This window comes from Capricornis sumatraensis, chromosome 3 (genome assembly GCF_032405125.1).
Source record: "Capricornis sumatraensis isolate serow.1 chromosome 3, serow.2, whole genome shotgun sequence".
In the NCBI taxonomy this organism is placed as follows: domain Eukaryota; kingdom Metazoa; phylum Chordata; class Mammalia; order Artiodactyla; family Bovidae; genus Capricornis; species Capricornis sumatraensis.
Genome location: NC_091071.1, coordinates 80,678,282 through 80,700,819, shown reverse-complemented (window position 1 = coordinate 80,700,819; position 22,538 = coordinate 80,678,282). Strand labels below are relative to the sequence as shown.

At 39.4% G+C, this 22,538-nt stretch overlaps 1 protein-coding gene across 1 annotated transcript in view; it reads right to left on the bottom strand.

Annotated features, from left to right (window-relative positions):
- ITGB6 (integrin subunit beta 6) overlaps nt 1-19,966 on the bottom strand; it is an 82,324-nt gene extending 62,358 nt beyond the window's left edge. The window contains exons 1-6 of the mRNA XM_068967756.1: nt 19,906-19,966; nt 19,068-19,147; nt 16,342-16,546; nt 15,339-15,585; nt 4,505-4,670; nt 2,411-2,572 (exon numbers count right to left, since the gene is read on the bottom strand). Of these exons, the coding sequence (XP_068823857.1) occupies nt 2,411-2,572; nt 4,505-4,670; nt 15,339-15,585; nt 16,342-16,546; nt 19,068-19,147; nt 19,906-19,966 (921 nt within the window). The remainder of the gene's footprint in view (nt 1-2,410; nt 2,573-4,504; nt 4,671-15,338; nt 15,586-16,341; nt 16,547-19,067; nt 19,148-19,905) is intronic.
- Between the last annotated feature and the right edge of the window lie 2,572 nt (nt 19,967-22,538).

The window sequence follows — 22,538 nt, the reverse complement described above, 5'->3', positions numbered from 1 at the left end:
TAACAGGCACTATTTGCTTCTGTGATCCTGTGTTTTCTGAGATGTTTATTATGGGGCATTTGAAGATTTGTAAGAAAAAAAATAACAAGAAAAGTATCCATTTCTCAGTTTCTTCCCCTCATTGGCCAAAATACAAAAATATGGTAATCCTCACTTATAGTATGGAAGGACAACTACATGATTAAAACATATAAAAATCTGATGAACGCTACTGATCAAAATTTGGGCTTCCCTGGTGACTCAGATGGTAAAGAAACTGCCTCAAATGTGGGAGACCTGGGTTCAGTCCCTGGGTTGGGAAGATCCCCTGGAGGAAGGGCATAGCAACCCACTCCAGGATTCTTGCTTGGAGAATCCCTATGGACAGAGGAGCTTGGTGGGCTACAGTCCATGCTGTTGCAAAGAGTCAGACACGACTGAGAGACTAAGCACATTGATCAAAAGTTAGGTAGAAACATCCACGTTGAAGTTTAGAGATTTAGGTCAAGAAACGGTAGCAGGTAATTTATGAACCATTCAGTTCAGTTCAGTTCATTTCAGTCACTCAGTCGTGTCCGACTCTTTGCGACCCCATGAACTGCAGCATGCCAGGCCTCCCTGTCCATCACCAACTCCCGGGATTTACACAAACTCATGTCCATTGAGTCGGTGATACCATCCAACCATCTCATCCTCTGTCATCCCTTTCTCCTCCTGCCCTCAATCTTTCCCAGCATCAGGGACTTTTCAAATGAGTCAGCTCTTCGTATCATGTGGCCAAAGTATTGGAGTTTCAGCTTCAACATCAGTCCTTCCAATGAACACTAAAGGACTAATCTCCTTTAGGATGGACTGGTTGGATCTCCTTGCAGTCCAAGGGACTCTCAAGAGTCATCTCCAACACCACAGTTCAAAAGCATCAATTCTTCAGCTCTCAGCTTTCTTTATAGTCCAACTCTCACATCCATACGTGACCACTGGAAAAACCATAGCCTTGACTAGACAGACCTTTGTTGACAAAGTAATGTCTGTGCTTTTTAATATACTATCTCAGTTGGTCATAACTTTCCTTCCAAGGAATAAGCGTCTTTTAATTTCATGGCTGCAGCCACCATCCGCAGTGATTTTGGAGCCCCCCAAAATAAAGTCAGCCACTATTTCCACTGTTTCCCCATTTATTTGCCATGAAGTGGTGGGACCAGATGCCATGATCTTATTTTTCTGAATGCTGAGCTTTAAGCCAAATGAACCATCAGATTTTTAAAAACTAATTGCCAATACTATAGTAAGCATTTCTATACATTATCTCACTAAAAGTTTTTTAGAAAATGGTTTTTCCAATCTGATATTAAAATTCTGCATTCTCTTTCCTTTTTCTTTCTATGTCCTACATACACCTCTGTAGCATTGTCATTTAAAGAAGTCACTTAAATTCTCTGTACAACTTAATACCAAGTATTACATGGGGATAGTATAACCTTTTCCAGGTTGCTACTCCATAATTCAATTGTATTTTAGCATGTTCTAAGCACCGTGCTATCAGGAAATAGGGATAATAAACCAATTCTGGCACTGAGGATGCGTGCTAAAGGCAGGCAGATACCAGCAAACACATTTCCATCTAGTGATGGCCAAGAAGCCCTCTGTGTACAAGACCTTGGGAGAGATGATTGCTTTGGGGCCCAGCAGAAGTCAAACAAGAGAAGTCACGATAGAGCTGGGTTTTAACAGATCACTACGAGTTTCTCAGCAGCCTTGAGGGAAAGGGCATTTCAGGCAGGGAATCACGTGCAGCAGCATGGCAGCCTCATGGTCTGTTCAAGGGAAGCAATTAGACACTCAAGGTTCTAGTGAGGATCAAATCAGATCATATACATCAAAAGAGCTCTGAAATTTTTACCTTGTATTGCAAAAGTCAAGTTTTTTTTTTTCTTTGAATGTCACCAGAATTTTTTAAGTGATAAAAATAAGCCAAATTTAATAAGCACAGGTCAAGCAGCACCTGATTAGTGATTTCCCAAGAAGCCCCAGGGTCCATGAAAACATGGAATTACTGAGGGAACATGACTCTGGGACCATCACTCCTAGGGTTAGACTGGGCCTTCCTTTCTAGGGCTGTGGTTCAAACAGAATGAACTGACTGTATTGCATTTTGCTGCCCTCTGGCTCTTTGAAAAATCGGGGAGGTTCTGGGATCATTCGTGTTATAGCAAATCTGGACTTATCACATATCCCCACTGCCCCCCTGTGCTCCTATGGGAACCTCTCAGGACGAGGAGAATTGAGAAAGGCCAATCTGTTAACCTCGAATCAGAAAAGGCACACTACTTCTACTAAGTGTGGATCACTCTACTGTGTGTTACAGCGATTGTTGCTTCATTCGCCTACTTGTAGCCCTGAAAACAGTATGTGTAGAGTATAGGTTACACACCAAGATTGTTGACATGGAGTATTCATTCTTGCTGTCCAAGTGACAGAGCCCATCGTTAGGAATGACAATGCCTGCCAGTTTGCTGTCCATTCCAAAATGAGAGTCGGCATCACTCACAAAGACCAGGAGATGGAGGGAATCATTCCGCCAGCCAATTTTTTCCTACAATGATAAAAAGCATTTGGCTTGTATGGAAAAGAGGCAGGTATTTATTGAGAGTGAATCACTTATGCTTGGACACATTCAAATTATCAAAAAATATATTGCTAGTCAGTCTATTTTAGACTTTTTTATCTATTGTGAGTTGGTAATATTAATGTATTAAAAATGAAATTATGTGACATTTGTTTTATCCTGGATTACATTTTCAGATGATTTAGGCTTCAGAAAAAAATAGTTTCACTACAATCAGTATCCAGTTGATCTTGATTTTTACATAGTTAATTATTTTTAGTGTCCAGCTTTTAATTTACCAGAAAAATGAGAGAAGGGAGTGAGGGAGGCTGTAGATGATCCCAAATCCAAGCTGAAGCAAAACTAGTTAAGAGTGCAATAGAGAATGGACTTGAAGTAAGCCTATTTTACTAAGATTTCACCCAACCTGTAGACATATTTCTATGAAAAAGAAATATTTCTCTTTTTGAGTAAAAAAGGCATATTTCTCTTTTCACTGTTACCATCCAAAAGTTATCAGCATAATACAAGGATAAGAATTGCTTATCAAAGTATGACTGCAGAGCACTGTAACTGCTAGTTAAGTTGGTCTGTTGTCTGTTTCTTCATACAGCTCTCCCTTTAATTAGGATTTGTCCAAGAACTAGTCAGCTTCTCTGGTGTCTCGGCAGTAAAGAATCAGCCGGCAATGCAGGAGGCGCAGGTTCAATCCCTGGGTCAGGAAGATCCCCTGGAGGAGAAAGCAGCAACCCACTCCAGTATTCTTGCCTGGAGAATCTCATGGACAGAGGATCCTGGTGGGCTACAGCCCACAGGGGTCACAAGAGTCAGACATGACTTAGTGACTAAACTACACCCACCACCATTGCATCAGAAACTAGTAGGACAAAGTTCATTGTAGTTATCCCCTGTACCTTATCTTTTTCCTTCCTTCCCTAATTCCTTGGCCTCCTATGTTCCAGGACCCTCAGTCCTATCTGTTTCCTGATATTTTCCATGAAAGTCATCTGAAAACAGAAGAGTTGTTCCCATGGATATGTGTCTGATTGTCAAGGAGGAGAGGTATTCAAGCATTATTGTAGAGACACTGTGGCTTTTGATGTTTATTTTGTTGGTTCAAAACAATAGCTAGCTCATCATATGTAGAAGTTTATTCTGAATCAGAGCTGCTGCTGCTAAGTCACTTCAGTCACGTCCGACTCTGTGCGACCCCATAGCCGGCAGGCTCCGCCGTCCCTGGGATTCTCCAGGCAAGAACACTGGAGTGGGTTGCTATTTCCTTCTTCAATGCATGAAAGTGAAAAGTGAAAGTGAAGTCACTCAGTCATGTCCGACTCTGAGCGACCCCATGGACTGCAGCCCACCAGGCTCCTCCGTCCATGGGATTTTCCAGGCAAGAGTACTGGAGTCGGGTGCCATTGCCTTCTCCATGAATCAGAGCATTTTTACTTTTTTCATTAATTGCTACATTTGATTTTTTTTTTTTTCAACGTGGTTAGTTCAAAAACTAACGAATACAACCTACATCTTTGTTATTTTTCTGGCTGCACCACACAGCATGCGGGATCTTAGTTCCACAACCAGGGATCGAACACACACCCGCTGCAGTGGGAACACAGTCTTAGCTACTAGAATGCCTGGGAAATTCCTGATCTCGATCTTTGAGAATTATTTATATATGACTTCTTTTAGCCAATTTTCCCCAACAGTAGTATAATTTTATTAGATGATTAGAACATGAGGCATAAAAATTATCCTCATTTCAACAAGATGGAATAAATGGTGTGTTTTAAGAAAAGTATCTGTTGTAGAAATATGATGGCTAAAGGAAAGATAAAGTTAGCTAAGCTTTTCAAAGATTTGTTCACAGGAGATGAAATTTGGGTTAACAGAATAAAACACTGCTCAACCTCAGCATACCTTACACACAGCAGCTTGCATAATTGCATCAAATCCACCTTCTGGAGTGTCAATATTAGCAGAAATTTTCTGATTCTTCACAATTTCATTGAATCTTTCAGCATCATTTGTCAACGGCAAAATGTGCTTGAATCCAAATGTAGGCAAACAAAAGTATGGAATACTACTGCAAAAGGAAGATGTGAAATATTCTTGATGAAATATGATATAACACACAATGAATGGGTTTAATAGCCTAACAGCATTTCCTTCCATGAAGATGCATTTCCTAAAGTGCCTGGCTCTATAACTTGGCTCTGAGTCTCACTGTTAAGGGTGTTTTATCATCTCCTACCCACCCCTTCCAAATGGGTCACATTAGCTAACACAAAGAGCTTGCTGTGTGTCTTGCATTGGTTCACAGAAAACAGATAATCAGGTGATCAGATGCTCCTTGGATGTAGTCACTACCTTCTATTGTCTCTCCACCAAAGCCCACCATTAAGTTTACCTGATGACAACAATTCTTTTGTATTCTGATAGCTTAAATTGTCATCAAGGATGTCATCCTGTAGCAAGACTAAGAGAGAAATCTGCCTTCTTCTTCCACTCAGTCCTGCCTGCCCAGGGCCTGAAAATCAGAGACTAAGTCTCTTGATTCTGGAGCCCAACTTTATTGTGATAGAACAGACCATATGGGCCAATCTGGGGGTAAAGCCACTACTAAAGACAGTTTACATTTGGGGAAAATGCCATGTTTGGATGAGATCTGCCCTAAAGACATCACAGTAGAACAGAAATTCCTGATGCTAAATTCAGTAACATTTTATTCTGAAAGCCAGCTAGTAGTTGTACATGAGATTTTGAGCAAATACTCAACCCTTCTGAGCTTTGGGTTTTCCTTTGTGAAGTGGAGCTAATAATATACAGCAGCTTCTCAAAGTGTGGTCCTTGGACTAGCAGCATGAGCATCACATGGGAACTTGCTATAAATGCAAAATCTGGGGTGTGACTACAGACCTGCTAAGTCAGAACTAGTAGGAGTGGGTTGAGAGACCTGTGTTGAACCAAGTCTTCCTGATGCATTCCAAAGTTTGAGAAACACTGGTGGAGAAGCCCAGAGACAAAAAGAAGTAGCCACCAATGAGGTTGCGGTGTGCTGCCTGGGAAGAGCTGGTTGACTTACATGAGCAGCTTGGCAAGTTCAAGAGCCTGCCTTGTCAGCATACAAAGCTGATGCAGCTTTCAGGATTCGGCTCTTTTTCACCAAATTTATCTGTCTGAGGTATAGAGTCAATTCTCATTATTCACAGATTCCATATCTTTGAAAATTCATATTGCTAAAATGTATTTGCGACCCCCAAATCAATCCTTTGGGAACTTCTTCAATCATTCATGTACATGAATGAGTATACGAAAAAATTGAGTCACGTGACATGCATGTTTCCAGGGGAGGTCAAATACGACTCTGACTTCTTGCTTTATCACCCATACTGTAAAGAAATATTCTTTTCAGGGTCTATTTGGTGACATGTGTATTTGCTTTTTTGTGCTTTTGGATGATTTTGTTGTTTAGAGTTGCCCCCCAGTGTAGTGCTGAAAGGCTGTCTGGTATTCCTAAGTGCAGGAAGACTGTGATGTGTCTTATAGGGAAAATACATGTGTGAGCCTTGTTCTGACATGAGTTACAGTGCTCTTGGTTGTGATTTCAATGCTAACAAATCAGCAATATTTATTAAATAAGACATCTTTAAACAGGAACATGCAGAAAACAAAAGTTATTGCTCAGTGGTGAAAAAGTGACCAGAGATTTGCAGGAACCTAACCCTGTGTTTCCCCTAGGAGCAATACTCAGCATTCTCCAATGCAGGGTGTGAGGAGACTTTACAGAACAAGACTTCTGTAAATGTTGACAACCAACTAGATAGACAAGTCAAAATGATTACAGACTTATTTACACTGAGAAATGGAGCTCTGCCAGAACCAGAACGCTGGTGTCTGCACGGATAATTATTTACTTCCTGTCAGTAGACTTTCACAAAAAGCAAGCCATTAGCTGATGTATTCTCAGGCTTCAGTACAAGGGGAGTTTGAGTTCCGTAGCATCGAATGGTACAGTCTGAGATGTCCCATTTCCTTAATGAGGTATATTTAAAATTTTCTGATGATTTTAAGAACTCTATCTCTCAAAAATATGAAATTTTTTCTTGGTAGTTGTAAAATTCAGTTTACAATGTTCTTGGATATATATACCTTAAAACCTTTTATGTAGTCAAGTTTTTCCCACCTTCAAATAGGAAATGTATTTTAAAATGTGAAATGAAGAATTTTTAAAAAGTTAACCTACAAAATGATAATAATTTAGCATTTTTATTAATTGCCTCTGTAATATTTAAAGTAGCTATGCTGCTGCTGCTAAGTCGCTTTAGTCGTGTCTGACTCTATTCAATCCCAGAGATGGCAGCCCACCAGGCTCCCCCGTCCCTGGGATTCTCCAGGCAAGAACACTGGAGTGGGTTGCCATTTCCTTCTCCAATGCATGAAAGTGGACAGTGAAAGTGAAGCCGCTCAGTCGTGTCTGACTCTTTGCGACCCCATGGACTGTAGCCTACCAGGCACCTCTGTCCATGGGATTTTCCAGGCAAGAGTACTGGAGTGGGGTGCCATTGCCTTCTCCAAAAGTAGCTATAGAGTAGAAGAAAATGTGTAGATTTAGAATAAAAAGACTGAATAGTTATCTATCCTTGGACCTCAGTGTCCTCATCTATAAAATGAGGGTGCTAATAATAGCTACTTCTAAAGTTGCTGTGCAAATTACATTAAAAATATTTTATAAAAAGTATATAACTGTGTTTTGAGGTTTACATTGTCCCTGGAGTCCAACTAGTCTTGAAAGTGAAAGTGTTAGTTGCTCAGTTCTGTCCTACCCTTTGTGACCCTATGGACTGTAGCCCTCCAGGTTCCTCTGTCTAAGGAATTCTCCAGGTAAGAATACAACAGTGGGTAGCCATTCCCTTCTCCAGGGGATCGTCCCAACCCAGGGATCGAATCCTGGTCCCCTGCATTACAGACAGATTCTTTACTGTCTGAGCCACCAGGGAAGCTAGTTTTGAAAACTGTTTAATATTTTATGGGGGGCTGTTGGTTCATACTGTATCAAAATGGCATTAAAGCCTCTTCTGGAGTCAGAGAACTAGAATTCCGATTGTCTGGTCAGAAATTTGTATCTTTGTTCGTTAGAATTATTTGCTATGAAGTTCTTACTAGAACTCTAATCTTCTGAAAAGGAGAATACATTTTTTATTAATTCAAGAAACATATTCATGTGCTGGGAGATGAATGTAACTTCAGCAAAGTATAATGTCAGAGCTGGGTCACATCAGGAAATTTTGAGTGGAGACTGCCCATTTTGGTCAGAGTTCCTCCTATAAAGAATGCTTATATTTAGTTGTTATTTTCTTAGACAGCAATTGAAGGAATTACTTGCTGCTGACTATAAAGATATATAATAAAAGGTTAACACCATCATTTTTAGTGGACTTAAAAATGATTTCCATTTTTTCTTTATGTCTGCATTTTCACATGGTCTTATTACCTTTGAAATTTAAAATTATATACTCATTTTTTTGTGTGTACATATAGGAACTCTAAACATTCATGTTGAGTTTTCTTCTTTTCAAAACTGCAATGAATTCCTCATGGTTCAAGTCTTCAAAACAAAACACCAAATTAAATGTGAAATGATGTTTTAAAAAAAATCCCTCAAAATATTTGATGGAGAAAATTTTCTTTGTCCTGTTAAATATTTTTAAGTGTATATTATAATTCATTACAAATATAGAAAATATGATTTTTATTGCTGTGTCTTAGACAATAGCATAAGGGAAACTTCTTTCAAAAATGTAAACCATTCAGGCTTCCAACATGGTGAAATTTTTAGTGACCTTCAATGGCAACCCACTCCAGTACTCTTGCCTGGAGAATCCCATGGAAGGAGGAGCCTGGTAGGCTACAGTCCATGGGGTTGCAAAGAATCAGACACAACTGAGCAACTTTACTTACTTACTTTACTTCCATCTGATGAAGGTAGAGAAAGCAAGCTACTGCAAAAAGCACTAGAGATTAGATTAAAGGTTTTAAAAGTATGGTGTGCAGACCCACAGAGGTCCCTGAGACCATTTAAGAGAGTTTTTCAGATCACACGTTCTTCATAATAACAAGAGATAATATTTGTCTTCTTCACTGTTGACATTTTCACTGATGATGCCAAGTAAGAGTAAGTAAAACTGCTGGTGTCTTAGCACAGGTCAAGGCAATGGCTCCAAACTGCCTGGCATTCCTTATATTTTTTACCATCTAACATACATCATAATAAAAAAAAAAGGTGCTACTTTCACTTGATTACCCTTTTTTTGTTTGTTTTCTTTTCTTTTTTTTAATAGAAATTTATTAATTTTAATTGGAGGCTAATTACTTTACAATATTGTATTGGTTTTGCCATACATCAACATGAATCTGCCACGGGTGTACACGTGTTCCCCATCCTGAACCCCCCTCCCACCTCTTTCCCCATACCATCCCTCTGGGTCGTCCCAGTGCACCAGCTCTGAGCATCCTGTATCATGAATCGAACCTGGACTGGCGATTCATTTCACATACAATAATATATGTTTCAATGCCATTCTCCCAAATCATCTCCCCTTCTCCCTCTCCCACAGAGTCCATAAGATTGTTCTATACGTCTGTGTCTCTTTTGCTGTCTCACATGCAGGGTTATCGTTACCATCTTTCTAAATTCCATATATATGTGTTAGTATACTGTATTGGTGTTTTTCATTCCAACTTACTTCACCCTGTATAATAGGCTCCAGTTTCATCCACCTCATTAGAACTCATTCAAATGTATTCTTTTTAATGGCTGAGTAATACTCCATTGTGTATATGTACCACAGCTTTCTTATCCATTCGTCTGCTGATGAACATCTAGGTTGCTTCCATGTCCTGCCTATTATAAACAGTGCTGCCATGAACATTGGGGTACACGTGTCTCTTTCCATTCTGGTTTCCTCAGTGTGTATGCCCAGCAGTGGGATTTCTGGGTCATATGGCAGTTCTATTTCCAGTTTTTTAAGGAATCTCCACACTGTTCTCCATAGTGGCTGAACTAGTTTGCATTCCCACCAACAGTGTAAGAGGGTTCCCTTTTCTCCACACCCTCTCCAGCATTTATTGCTTGTAGACTTTTGGATCGCAGCCATTCTGACTGGCGTGAAATGGTACCTCATTGTGGTTTTGATTTGCATTTCTCTGATAATGAGTGATGTTGAGCATCTTTTCATACTTGATTGCCTTTGATGAAGCTGTGTGTGTTAGTCACTCGGTTGTGTCCAACTCTTTGTGACCCCATGGACTGTAGATCACCAGGCTCCTCTGTCCATGGGATTTTCCAGGCAAGAATACTGGAGTGGGTTGCAGTAATTTTATTAAGCCTATGCCCTTGGATACATGTTTTTTGAAAATTTTTCCTGTGTGACCACATAGGAAACATGCATACAATGTTACTGCTGTACACTGAAGTACATGTTTACAGTGGAAAAGCACTTTCATAGTTGTTTGAACTGTTGTTTATGGAACAAGCATTTTACCTGAAAAAATGCTTGACAACCAAGCCATCATTTCAACTTAAGTTTTTGGCAGACATCTTGATTAAAATGAAGAAAGTAAGTCTGTTACTTTCAGGAAAACAACTATCAAGATTTGTTGCCAATGATGAAATTTGACATAACTAGAAAATTTGAATTTCACAGAACTTTCATCTGCCACCCATTAACAGCTTCTAAGTACTTCAAGACTTATCTGATGGGATTAATGATAATATTAACAAATATAATTTTTTAGATATTCTATCATGAAATTTTAAGATCTATGTAACTCACTGAAACTTCATTTTCCAAATGACCAAAGCATTATATTACAAAACCACATGCACACACACACCAATGAAAGAACCATTCAGGCTCTTTCCTGGTGGTCCAGTAGGTAAAGAATCTGCTTGCCAAAGCAGGGGACCCAGGTTCAAGCCCTGCTCCAGGAAGATCCCATATGCCACAGTGCAGCTAAGCCTGTGCGTCACAGCTACTTGAGTCTGCACCCGAGATAGAGCCTGTGTTCTACAGCAAAGGCAGTGCAGCAAGAAGCCCACACACCTCAGCTAGACAGCTACCCTGCTCTCTGCAACTAGAGAAAGCCTGTGTGCAGCAGCAAAGACCCAACAGAGCCAAAATAATAATAACAAAAGCCATTCAAAGTTCAAAACAGATCAACGGTTTTTAATGTAACAAAAATAGGAAGTTCACTGATATGTTTTTCAGATTCCACACTGAAACATAATTTACCTCTTGTCCAGTTTGAATGTAATATCAAAGAAGAAAGTCTACAGTCATTGGAAAAAATCTATGAACTGCTTTCCCCTTTTTCAACTATACATCTAATGAGGTTTGACTTCCTTCATGGAATTCAACCAAAATACTACCAGAGATTAAATGAAGAAGCAGATGTGAAAATTCAGTTGGCTTCTTTTAAATTAGATATTTTAAGAGATTTGTAAAAATTAAAATAGTGCCACTTTTCTTGTTAACTGTTGTTTTATTTTGGAAAATGTAGTTATTTCTTCTAAAGGTGTGTTATTACAGTAACATGTAGTGTGTTTTTTATTGTAATTATCAAATAAATTGACTACTAATTATTTTAATATTTTCTTAGTTTTACACTCTAAGACACTGAATATTGATATTTTGAGGATCTTAATTTTTAGGAGTGTAAGAAGTTCTGAGATCTAAAAGTTTTAGGACCGTTAGATTAAAATAATTAGAGAAAATTAGCATTAATGAGAGGAAGGACATTAAAACTGGTTTGAATGTCTGTTATGTTCCAGCCTACTCAGTTCTCATGATAGCCCAGGAAGTGAATATTATTATCCCCATTTATAAATAAAGAGACTGGCATTCCAAAGTTATGATTTAAGCCCAGGTCTGGAAAACTCCATGTTTTTCCCTTTCACTTCTCTTAGCCTTCTTACTAAAGAACATTTTATTTCTTAATTATAGGGTTTGGAATGATCAAAGGATTGACTTTTGAGTTTGGTGTTTGAATTCTTGGTGTGTAAATGTATAGGGAGTAGAATCTGGACAGAGAAACTTGGAGAATTAAGGACATGATTAAAAAAGAAGAAATTTAATGTTGCAGCAAAATTTTTTCATTATTTATAACTTTAGCTAGTGGTAAATTTTGCCAATAAGAATAAGAGAAACGCCTCTGGAAAATAGGAAAACATTGACCTTTCAAGTGCTCAAATATGTGGTCCTCATTAAGGCTCCTATTCACTGTAATTTGTGCAGGGCTCTGGCCTCACTTCCAGTAGTCATGTATGGATGTGGGAGTTGGATCATGAAGAAGGCCAAGTGCTGAAGAATGAATGCTTTTGAACTGTGGTGCTGGAGAAGACTCTTGAGAGTCCCTTGGACTGCAAGATCAAACCAGTCAATCCTAAAGGAAATCAACCCTGAATATTCATTGGAAGGACTGATGATGGAAGCTGAAACTCCAATACTTTGGCCACCTGATGCAAAGAACCAACTCATTGGAAAAGACCCTGATGCTGGGAAAGATTGAAGGAGGAGAAGGGGACGACAGAGGATGAGATGGTTGGATGGCATCACCAGCTGAAAGGACATGAGTTTGAGCAAGCTCCGGGAGATGGTAAAGGACAGGGAAGTCTGGGGTGCTTCAGTTCATGGGGTTGCAAAGAGCGTACATGACTGAGGGACTGAACAACAACAACTAGGCCTCCCTTTACCCACTCTACTGGTGTTGATAGTAGCTACCACCCACTGGGAGCTTCATGGTCAAGCTCAGTATCAAACATTTCCTTTCATTATCTTACACACTCCTTACAACCCCCTCAGTGTGATCGGTATTGTTATTCCAAACTAAAGTCTGGAGAAGCGAGTGGTTCCCCTAAGGTGACATTATGAGTGAGTAGATGAGTGAGTACATGGTTACATGAGTATATTTAATGAATCAATGGTTTAGAACAGAATGTCCAGAATTAGACACACATACAGATAATTGCTTTCTAAGAAAAGCATCAAGATATTTCAATGGGGAAAGGAGAAACTTGCTTAACAAATAGTGCTAAAACAACTGGATAGTTGCATGTAAACAAAAGATAAACCTAGACTTTTACTCATTCCAAACAGAAACACTAATTTGAGATCATAGACCGAAATGCAAGTGCTTCAATCACAAAGCTTCTAGAAGAAAACATAGGAATCTTTGAGACATTAGGATAAACAAAGATGTCTTAGGACCAAAAAATACACTAATTATACAATTAAAAATTGGGCTTCATCAAAATAAAAAGGAATCATACAATTTAGCAATTCTAATTCTAGATATCTATCCAAGAGAAATAAAAATATACATCCACAAAGAGACTTATATGCAAGTGATCATAGCAATATTTCTTCATGATGGCCAGAAATTGGGAAACAACCCAAATGTCCATCAATGGACAGATAAAGTATAATAAATCTGTACAAGGGACTATTACTTAGGACAAAAGGGAAGAAACTGCTGATAAACATGAAATCAGGGATAAACCTCAAAAACATGATGTTGAGCAAAAAAGCTAGATACAGAAGGTGTATAGCATATTTTCCATTCATGTGAAATCCAAGGGTAGGCAAAACCAATTTAACTTATAGAAATCAGAAAACAGTTGCCTCTGGGAAAGCAGAACTGACTATGAAGGGGCATAAGGTAACTTTCTGAGGTGACGGAATTGGTCTATGTCATGTTTAAAGTGGCGGTCACATCGGTATATTCAACTGTCAAAACTCATGAAATTGAACATTTCTGCTGTGTGTATTTCAGTACATGTCAATTATACCTTGAGAAGTGGGGGATTGGGGACACATATTATCTCTGATATTTACAACTGAACACAATTCCTGAGTTGCAATCAGTGATGAATTCTTTTCAAGGTCAAAACACTTTTGGCCATCAGATTCTTGTTTGGAACCACATTGAAATGTCTTAAAATGATACTGCAAAAACTGTTTTACAGAGACTAATTTGTTGGTGTAAACTAGTGTTAAAAGTCAATATATGTTTGGAAAGCCATTTCATCTATACTAGATTCAGAGTAGTGAAAGGCTTGGTTTTGGACCAACCCAGATCTTGGTATATCACTGATTAGTCATGCTGCCACAGGTAAATTACTAACTTCTCACAGCCTTTGTTACTTCCTGTCAGTATAGAGATGATGAAACCTGCTTTGACTTGAAGTTATTATGAAGACTGAATGAGGTCATGCACATAAAACCTTCAGCATAGGGTCTGGCACAGAGCAAATGGAAGTTCTTTTTCAAAAGAAGGATATCAAATACTTTTATTTTGACCATGTCATTGACATGTAGAGGTAAGCTATCAAAAAGCAACTTACCGTTGACCATCACCCAGATAATGCATGGTTTTAGTAACTGATTAGAGCATATTATAATGGATCCATTGCCTCATTTCCTACTGAATTTGATAGCAGTAAAGGCTACAAAGGCATTTTCCAAGCAATAAGAGAAAGTCACGTTTCCCAAAGTACATTAGAAATCACTCCAAAAGCTGTTATTTTGGCAGCAGTCATTGTAGTGGAGACAGATACTCTTGAGAAAATGTGACTTGCTGTCAATAGCCTTAGAGAGTGGTGGTCATTGAGGATAGAAAGCCTCTGAGGGGCTGAGGATGGGCTCAGGCCAATGGAACCTACAGTGAAAGATTCCGTCCCTGGGTCTGCAGAGTACAAATACAAATTTGTCACAGCCTGACTTCCAAAGCGGAGAAGGCAATGGCAACCCACTCCAGTACTCTTGCCTAGAGAATCCCACAGATAGAGGAGCCTGGTAGGCTGCAGTCCATGGGGTCTGAAAGAGTCACACATGACTGAGTGACTTCACTTTCACTTTTCACTTTCATGCATTGGAGAAGGAAATGGCACCCCACTCCAGTGTTGCCTGGAGAATCCCGGGGACGGCGGAGCCTGGTGGGCTGCCGTCTATGGGGTCGCACAGAGTCGGACACGACTGAAGTGACTTAGCAGCAGCAGCAGCCTTCCAAAGGAAGGCAAATATGGCAAATGCTGTTAAGACCCAAGCTAGAACTGGATACAGTAAATCCTGTACATACAAACCTTCAAGTTGTGAATTTTTGAAGATGCAAACATGCCCCTGTATGCCCACTTTTTACTGTAGTACTGTACTTTTCAAGGTACTTTACTATAAGATTAAAAATGTTTATTTTTTGTGTTAGTTTTTTATGGGTTATTTGTGTGAAAGGTTTTATATACCTATTACAGTACAGTACTAGATAGCTGATTGTGTTAGTTGGGTACCTAGACTAACTTTGTTGGACTTACAAAGTGAACTTACGAATGAGCTCTCAAAACAGAACTCGTTTGTTTGTAGGGGACATATGTATTACAGTGGTGTCTGCTTGAGAATGGAAACATGTATATGTATGGTTGAGTCCCTTTGCTGTCCACCTGAAACTATCACAGCATTGTTAACTGGCTTTACTCCAGTACAAAATAAATGAACTTTTAAGTAAACATAATAGTTTACTTAAAAAAAAAAGGATGACATCCCTTTAGTTCTGAACAATCGAGGCAACTGAGAGCTGCTGACATCCAATCAGATGGGAGGGAACTACCAGGAACCAGCAAGCTCCTGCCAAGCTCAGCTCAGAGCAAGCCTATCTCTATAGGAAATCAGTGTTTGAAGATCCCAGAAAATCATTTACTTACCTGCAAGGGTTGGCGATTTCCTCTGGTGTTGTTTTCATAAAAGGGGAGATGGGTTTCTCCACAAAAGAGCCGAAGCCCAGTCTAAAGTTGCTGGTTAATTTAGACATCTCCTTGGAGAGCAGGGAGCCCAGCTCTTTGATGGTGTTGAGGTCGTCGTCCATGGAGGCCGAGAGGTCCATGAGGTAATACAAATCCACAGGGTAATCCTCGGTCTGGCGAACTTGAACTTGCAGGGTCTGTTCAAGGCCTGTAACACCCTCGCAAGAAAAGATGATCCATAAAAACCCATGGAGCCTTAGTTGTGACTAGACTGTCACTAGCTATTTCATTTCAATAAGAACTTACCAAAGATACTTGCAATTCATATACTACGTGGCAACGTTTATAAAGGAATCAACCCATGAAAATCTTTCACCCAAGAATTTAGAGCAACTGAAGGAGGTGAAAGTTGGGATATTTTATATCTCCTGGGGAGAATTAGCATCCATTTAGATGGAAGATAAGCTGATTTTTTTTTGTATGTGGGTTTAGAAAAGAAGAAAATAAAGAGGCGATTAAAGCTACATTACAACCCTTGAAGAAATGTGAGGTTAGCCTTAACAACATTTGAGTAATTCAAACGGTCACTAATAGATGAGGCTTCTTTTGGTAACACATTTGGAGTACAAAACAACCAATGTGAATAAAGAAAAGTGTTAGCCTAGCAATTCTCTGTTTCCTTAAGAATGGGGAATCTGAGTAGTGATAAACAAGGACATGTAATATGGTACAAGATGTATTCATGGAACAGCTGTATTATTATATGTGACATTCCTGGAGGAGGGCATGGTGACCCACTCCAGTATTCTTGCCTGCAGAATCCCCATGAACAGAGGAGCCTGGCGGGCTGCAGTCCATGGGGCCACAAGGAGTTGGACATGACTGAGCGATTAAGCACAGCACAGCATATATATGACATTCGATTTACTTAGATGAGCCAGTGACTGTGTAAATCCTAACATACCTGGTCTCAGTTTAAGAGCCAAGCTTTGAGGTGAAATCTGAACGATGTTGGAGCTATTTTTCTGTCTGCCTATGCTGAGAGGCTTATTTGTAAGTATTTCAACTTGGGAGACAGGGTTTTCAATGAAGGTTAGTTGACATCCTTTAGATAAAAGATTTGCTGGGGTATCACATCTTTCTCCAACTCCAGATAGGTGGGTAAAATTCTAAAAGAGAAAAAACAATAAAGAGAGAAAGACAACAATAAAGAAGAAAAACAAGACATTTTTTATAAGATTATTTTTTGCATATTTGCTAGTTATCTTCCCTTGATATATTACACCCCCACATGCCTGACATTGATTGTAGGTCTAAAGTTATAGCAAAATAACCAGAGAATTCTGCCAGTAAAATTCTGAGTAAAAGTGGAGTTTCTTTTTAATTGTATTCAAGTGAATTCACTTGACTTATTTTTTCCTTTTTTCCCTTCTCTTTCATTTTTCTTTTTAATGCTCACTTTTTAAAAGCTTCTCCTGCGCTGTGCGCAGATCTTTGAAATAACTGGGTCACAGAGATGACATCATCAAGTGAATTATCATTGAGGATAACCTGCAGGTATATGCGATCCTGGGACTGTCCAAATTCTCAGTGTGTCTATCGCTAAATCCAGTGACAAAGAGTCTTTCCGTGGCTTCCCAAAGGTCAAAGGTTGTGATATTGCCCTATCTATTCTCTGTCCTGGTTTAATTTATGGATGTATTACTCTTATATTACAGTATTACTTCACCAAAGTTGACCTCTTTGGGACGTTATTCTAGTTTAAGATCTTTTAGAAATTTCTCCAACATTGGCATGTGGGGAAGGAAAATGAAAGAGAAATGGTGAAAGAGATTGCTTTCCTGCTTAGGACTCAGGAGTTTCCCAATTCCCCTCTGATCCACCTGAGTTTCCAGAGGCAGGGAGATGGGTGTTCCCAGGCAGAGATGCAGCCATCCAACCCTGGAACACTCCAAACAAAAAGACGTAGTCAAGAGATAAACACCTATCTTACCCACCAGCCAAGGCTGCTCTTGAGTTGGTGAGGCTCTAGGCAAGGTTGAACTTCAGGCCTGTTGTCTCTCAGACTTGGAGAGAAACAAACCAAGTTCATACTGTTTTCCTTCATTCACTGGAATTCTAAACCACTCCTGCTGTTTCACCAACTAAGAAAGCTACATTTCTCCCGAAGTTGACTTTTGAGAATATAATTTGTTATCTTTCAGCCAGGCCTGTGTGCATTTGAGACCCTACTGAGGGGTAACAAATTCTGTAATTTCCCATGATTTATCCAAAGCACAAGGTGGCTTAACAAGCCCTCAGAATCCTTCTTAACACTGTGTCTCTGATACAACCTATAATCACTATGTCTGCCACAAGATCAGAGGTGATGTTAACCCTGGAACCATTTTTCTGTCTGCTCTAAGCAGAAGCCTAATTTACTTTTGGCTCCAACTGTCTCTATTGATAATAATACTTCTACTATTAGTTATATCAGTGAGTGATCTCTCAGAATAATCTGGCCTTTTGACTAGATTTGACTACAGAGTATTAGCCACAGAAAACCTATCAGGTGTAACTTAAGAGGCTCTCTTCAATGGGTGCAAAGAAAAATTTTTTATATGAAAATTCTAGAGGTGGGCACTTTGTTAGACTGATCTGTTGTTTTATGTCTCTGGCATGAAACTAACATTGTCTTCTTCAGGGAGTCAATGTCAAAAAATGTGGGCTTTCCCTCTTTGTATATTCCCAAACCTGCATTGATATATGAGCCCAAAGTCACTGCCCTTCTGCTTGACCCTCTCGGTAGAGATCAGGGAGTGAATTGGGTTTGTGCTCTGCTCTGTGAGCCCTCCCTCCACGGGCTGAAATGTGGGGTTTTAATAGCCACAGCCTGGTTTTGAATTGGGCAACTGGTTCTTTCCCCTTGAACATGCTACTCAGTTCTGGCTGAATTTGGCAAGAATCTGACAGGTTGATTTGTGTTGAGATTCTCTTTATGGGATTTAGTAAAGAACTGTTTTCAATCCAGAAAGAGCTAATACAGGTCTTTCTTACCAGGAATCATTTGCAGATTCCTCTGTAGTGTCGCTGGAAGCCGTGATTCAGGATGGCTTGTTACACATTCCCCAATCCCCTCTGCTACTTTCACATAGTGTTCAGTTTGATCAGATAGGGATGTCTGCTCCAGGTTTTGTCATCATTGTGGTACAGAGTCACCCAGCGGATGTAATTTTTAAAAGAATTGGATAATGTTTGAACAGTAAAGTTTACCCCAAGCCTTCTCTTGGATCCTGTTAGTGATTCAGAAAGGATGCTGGTCCCCAGATGGAATAGAACTATGATACTGAAATTTAATGTATGTTTAACTTGAGAAAAAATCACCCCCATGAGCTCTGGTTGCCCAGAGCCTCAACATTTTACGTGTGAGCAGGAAGAAATGGCCTTAAAATAAGAGGAGGCATCAGGTCATAGAAAGAATCTTGAGTTCATATATTTCAAAATAATTTGACATTCACTCCTTTCTCAAATTGCTTTTGAACGTAATCACACGAAGAACACTTGGCATCACTAATGTTTACGTTTTCCCTTCCTGATTTGTGTCACTCCTGTAACACCACGGAAAGCGGGACAACTGTGAGAACAGTCACAGACGAATTACCGTAAATGTAAGTGCACTTTTTACAAACACGCTGCGGTCGTTTGTTTTACCTCCTGAGAACACCAGGCACACTGAGGTCCAATGAGTAAGCAGTCCTCACAGGTCTCCGCACCCCCCACAGCACAGCCACCTGTGTTCAAACCCAGCAAGACACAAGGGATTCAGCACACTCTCAGCCACTCCACTCGTGAGACCTACGGCTCTTAAAGCACTTGAACAAGACAGTATCAAAGTTCATTTTTCAGGCTTCGGAGATCAGCCCTCAAAATGTTAGCAAGCCACAGTGAAGTTCGCATTTTACATCTATGACATTGGAAATATGCATGTCTTAGCAGCCAAAAATAAGCAGTCTCTCTCTGTTTTTCTTTCTTAAAATGTGAAAGTATCTCAGCGTTCACAAATACAGGATCATCATACTTATCACCCTCATTCAGCATCACCCCCCTTCAATTTTTCAAAATTATTCACAGCCACTAAAGAATGCTTCTCTTTCAAATGTACTATAGCTTTATTTTAAAAGATAGGTCCCTTTTCTGTCTCAAGGTTATCACACTCTCAAGTGGAAGGCCTTGTTGTACAATAAGATAGCTAGAAAAGTTACCAAAATGGTTGTCACAAGGGAATTAAGAAATCCTCTTGCGCATAGAGCTGTTTAATTCTCTCATTAAGGCGCCCATGCAACCTTTGTATTTATTTACCTAAAGCCCGGAGCATTCGCTGTGGGAACAGTCCTGCGTCTGCCTATAATTTGTTAAAGTGTTCGTTCAGTGGTAAAGAGCAATTGAACAGCTCAAGTAAAAAATGACTTCAGATCTAGTTTCTGAGCCACATGACAGGTTTGTCAAGCGTACCACAAAAGCAATATATCGGAGAAAGTAAAAGTCTTACCTTGTACGTGATCATTCCTTCCTAGAAATAGAAAGAACAGGCAAAGCAGTTCAATCCCCATCCGTTTCAGTTCTCGCTGTGCAGACAGATTAAAAAATGAATTACCTTCAACATTACAGGACCAAAGCTGAACACTGTTAAAAGTCTTTCTTTCTTGAAGTGTAAAGTTGTAAATACTACTTACGCTGCTTTGAAAAGAAACTTGAGATGTAAATAAAAAAGTTTTCATTAAGACTGAAATGAAAACAGAAGCTACCTGGACAGGTAAAGAAGAAAAGCTGTGTTTAAGAGCAACTCCAACATGATTTACTTCCTTGTTCTCCTTATAAGGAAGGCAGGTGTACAATCACCAAGAAGGTGGGGAAATTCATTCAGCAGAAATTTTTGTGTAGGTTCTATTAGCCTCTCTGCATCCTAGAGGAAGTTGATACCTTTAGTAAAATAATGACTGATGAAATGTCAAAAGAATAATTGAAATATGATCTAAAGTTGTTTCTAAAATAGTTATAATTTAATGTAAACAGTAAAGATGATAAATAAAAGCATGAATATGTCAGTTATGTATCAGGAGGGTTTGAAAAATGAGCTAAAGGCAAATACCTGAGATTTTTATGTTCCATTGTTAAGTCCTCTCAGAGAATTGAGATGAACTCTGAAAAATAAAAATCACTATTTTACAATTTATAATAGAAGGCAGGCTAGGGAAAGCAAAATACTATGTTCCATTGTTTTTTAAATTGGATGAAAGATATTTTTCCCCATAAATATCAAATTTCTATTTAAATCTATTATTAGAAAAAGATAATATATTAAAATTAAATTAGAACAAAATTAGTCTCAACCAACAATGGAAACAGAAAATAGTGGTGCCTAAGTTTTTGATCCCCTCCCTTCCAGATGGTGACCAAGTTCTCTTTCTTGTGTACCATCCCTGCTTCCAACTTACTACTTGGCACACAGAAGATGTTTATTTGTTGGACAAAAGAGAGATTTAAATATATATATAATCTATCACCAATTTCAAGAGTCTGATTATGAATGTTTCCACATGTATTCAAGATAGTGTTTGGGGTATATAGATATTGCAAACAAATATTCATTTTGTAACTCTCCAAACTGCTTAACCTTAGACCGGCTCCTTTGTGGCTGGAGTTATGTCCTGGGAGACTATCTTCTAAAAGTGTATTTCTAGGCAAGTGTGTGAAACCTGTGTGAAGAGAGGAAGACTAATTATAGACTGCTCAGGTTCTTCTCAGAAGGCTTTGTTCAATTTTGAATTCACAGGAATCTGGAGAGAACATGGCAAGAAGCCTGCAGAAAGAAGCCAGGTTCCTCTGTCCTCCATTATCTCTCAGAGTTTGCTCAAATTCATGTCCCTTGAGTGGGTGATGCTGTCTAACCATTCATCCTCTGCTGCCCCCTTCTTCTTTAGTGCATCAGGGTCTTTTCCCTGATGAGTGAGTTGGCTCTTGGCATCAGGTACCAAAGTATTGGAGCTTCAGCTTTAGGATCAGTCCTTCCAATGAATATTCGGAGTTGATTTCCTTTAGGATTGACTGGTTTGATCCCTTTGCTGTCCCAGGGACTCTCAAGAGTCTTCTCCAGCACCACAATTTGAAAGCATCAAATCTTCGGCCCTCAGCCTGCTCTGTGGTCCAACTGTCACATTTGTACATGACTACTGGAAAAACTATAGCTTTGATGATATGGATCTTTGTTGGCAAAGTGATGTCTCTGCTTTTTAATACACCCTGTCTCTGGATAATACTGTATCCCATCTTAGCCATCATTCATTGGTTTATTTATCCATTTATTCAACAAATATTCACTGAGCATCTACTTTGTGTTAAGCATTGTTCTAAAAGCAGAAGATAAGTCAGTGAACAAAGCCAAGCTCTTGGCCTGTAAGGTGTACATTCCAGGCTGGGGAGACAGACTCTTAAAATCAGGCCGTCCTAAGGGGCTATGAAAAATGATAATAAATCTGGGTAGGAGGAAAGAGGAGTAGGAAGGGTGTGTTATTTTACTATCTTCTGTGCAGACTTCCACCCTGCCCCTAAAGTCCTAATTGCACAGCTTTATTTACCATCTGTCCTCAGTCGCAGCCTCTCTGATCTTCTGTCCTCCCCCACCTCCAAGCCTCTGCACATGCCATTTGCGCTGCCGGGAGGCACGGGCCTCCTCCTCATTCCTCTCGTTTGGCTGATTCAGCTCACTGTCCACATCTCCCACAGACATCAGTGCCCACAGAGAGACATTTTGAGTCTCACCAGGCCTCCCTTCCAGGATGGCCCTTTCCAATCTTCTTATAATTGCTGAAATCCTTGCATCTCTCCCCCAGTAGACTGTGAAGCTCTTTAAGGCATTGATCCATTCAACAAGTATTTATTGAATTCTTTACTATGTATCAGGCAGTGACTGTGTCTCAGTGATCTTTATATTCCCAGCAAGTAGCATAAAGCCAGATACTTTGTAAGTAGTCAATATTTATCAATAAATGGATAAGTTTTAGCTTGTCATTATCTAGTATTTTACCTGTGACAAAGCTGGTACTCCACGAATAGTGAGTAAATAAATAAATAAATGGTTTTAGAAGGCACAGCATGCCGTTAGAAGTGGGGAAAGACGTTCCC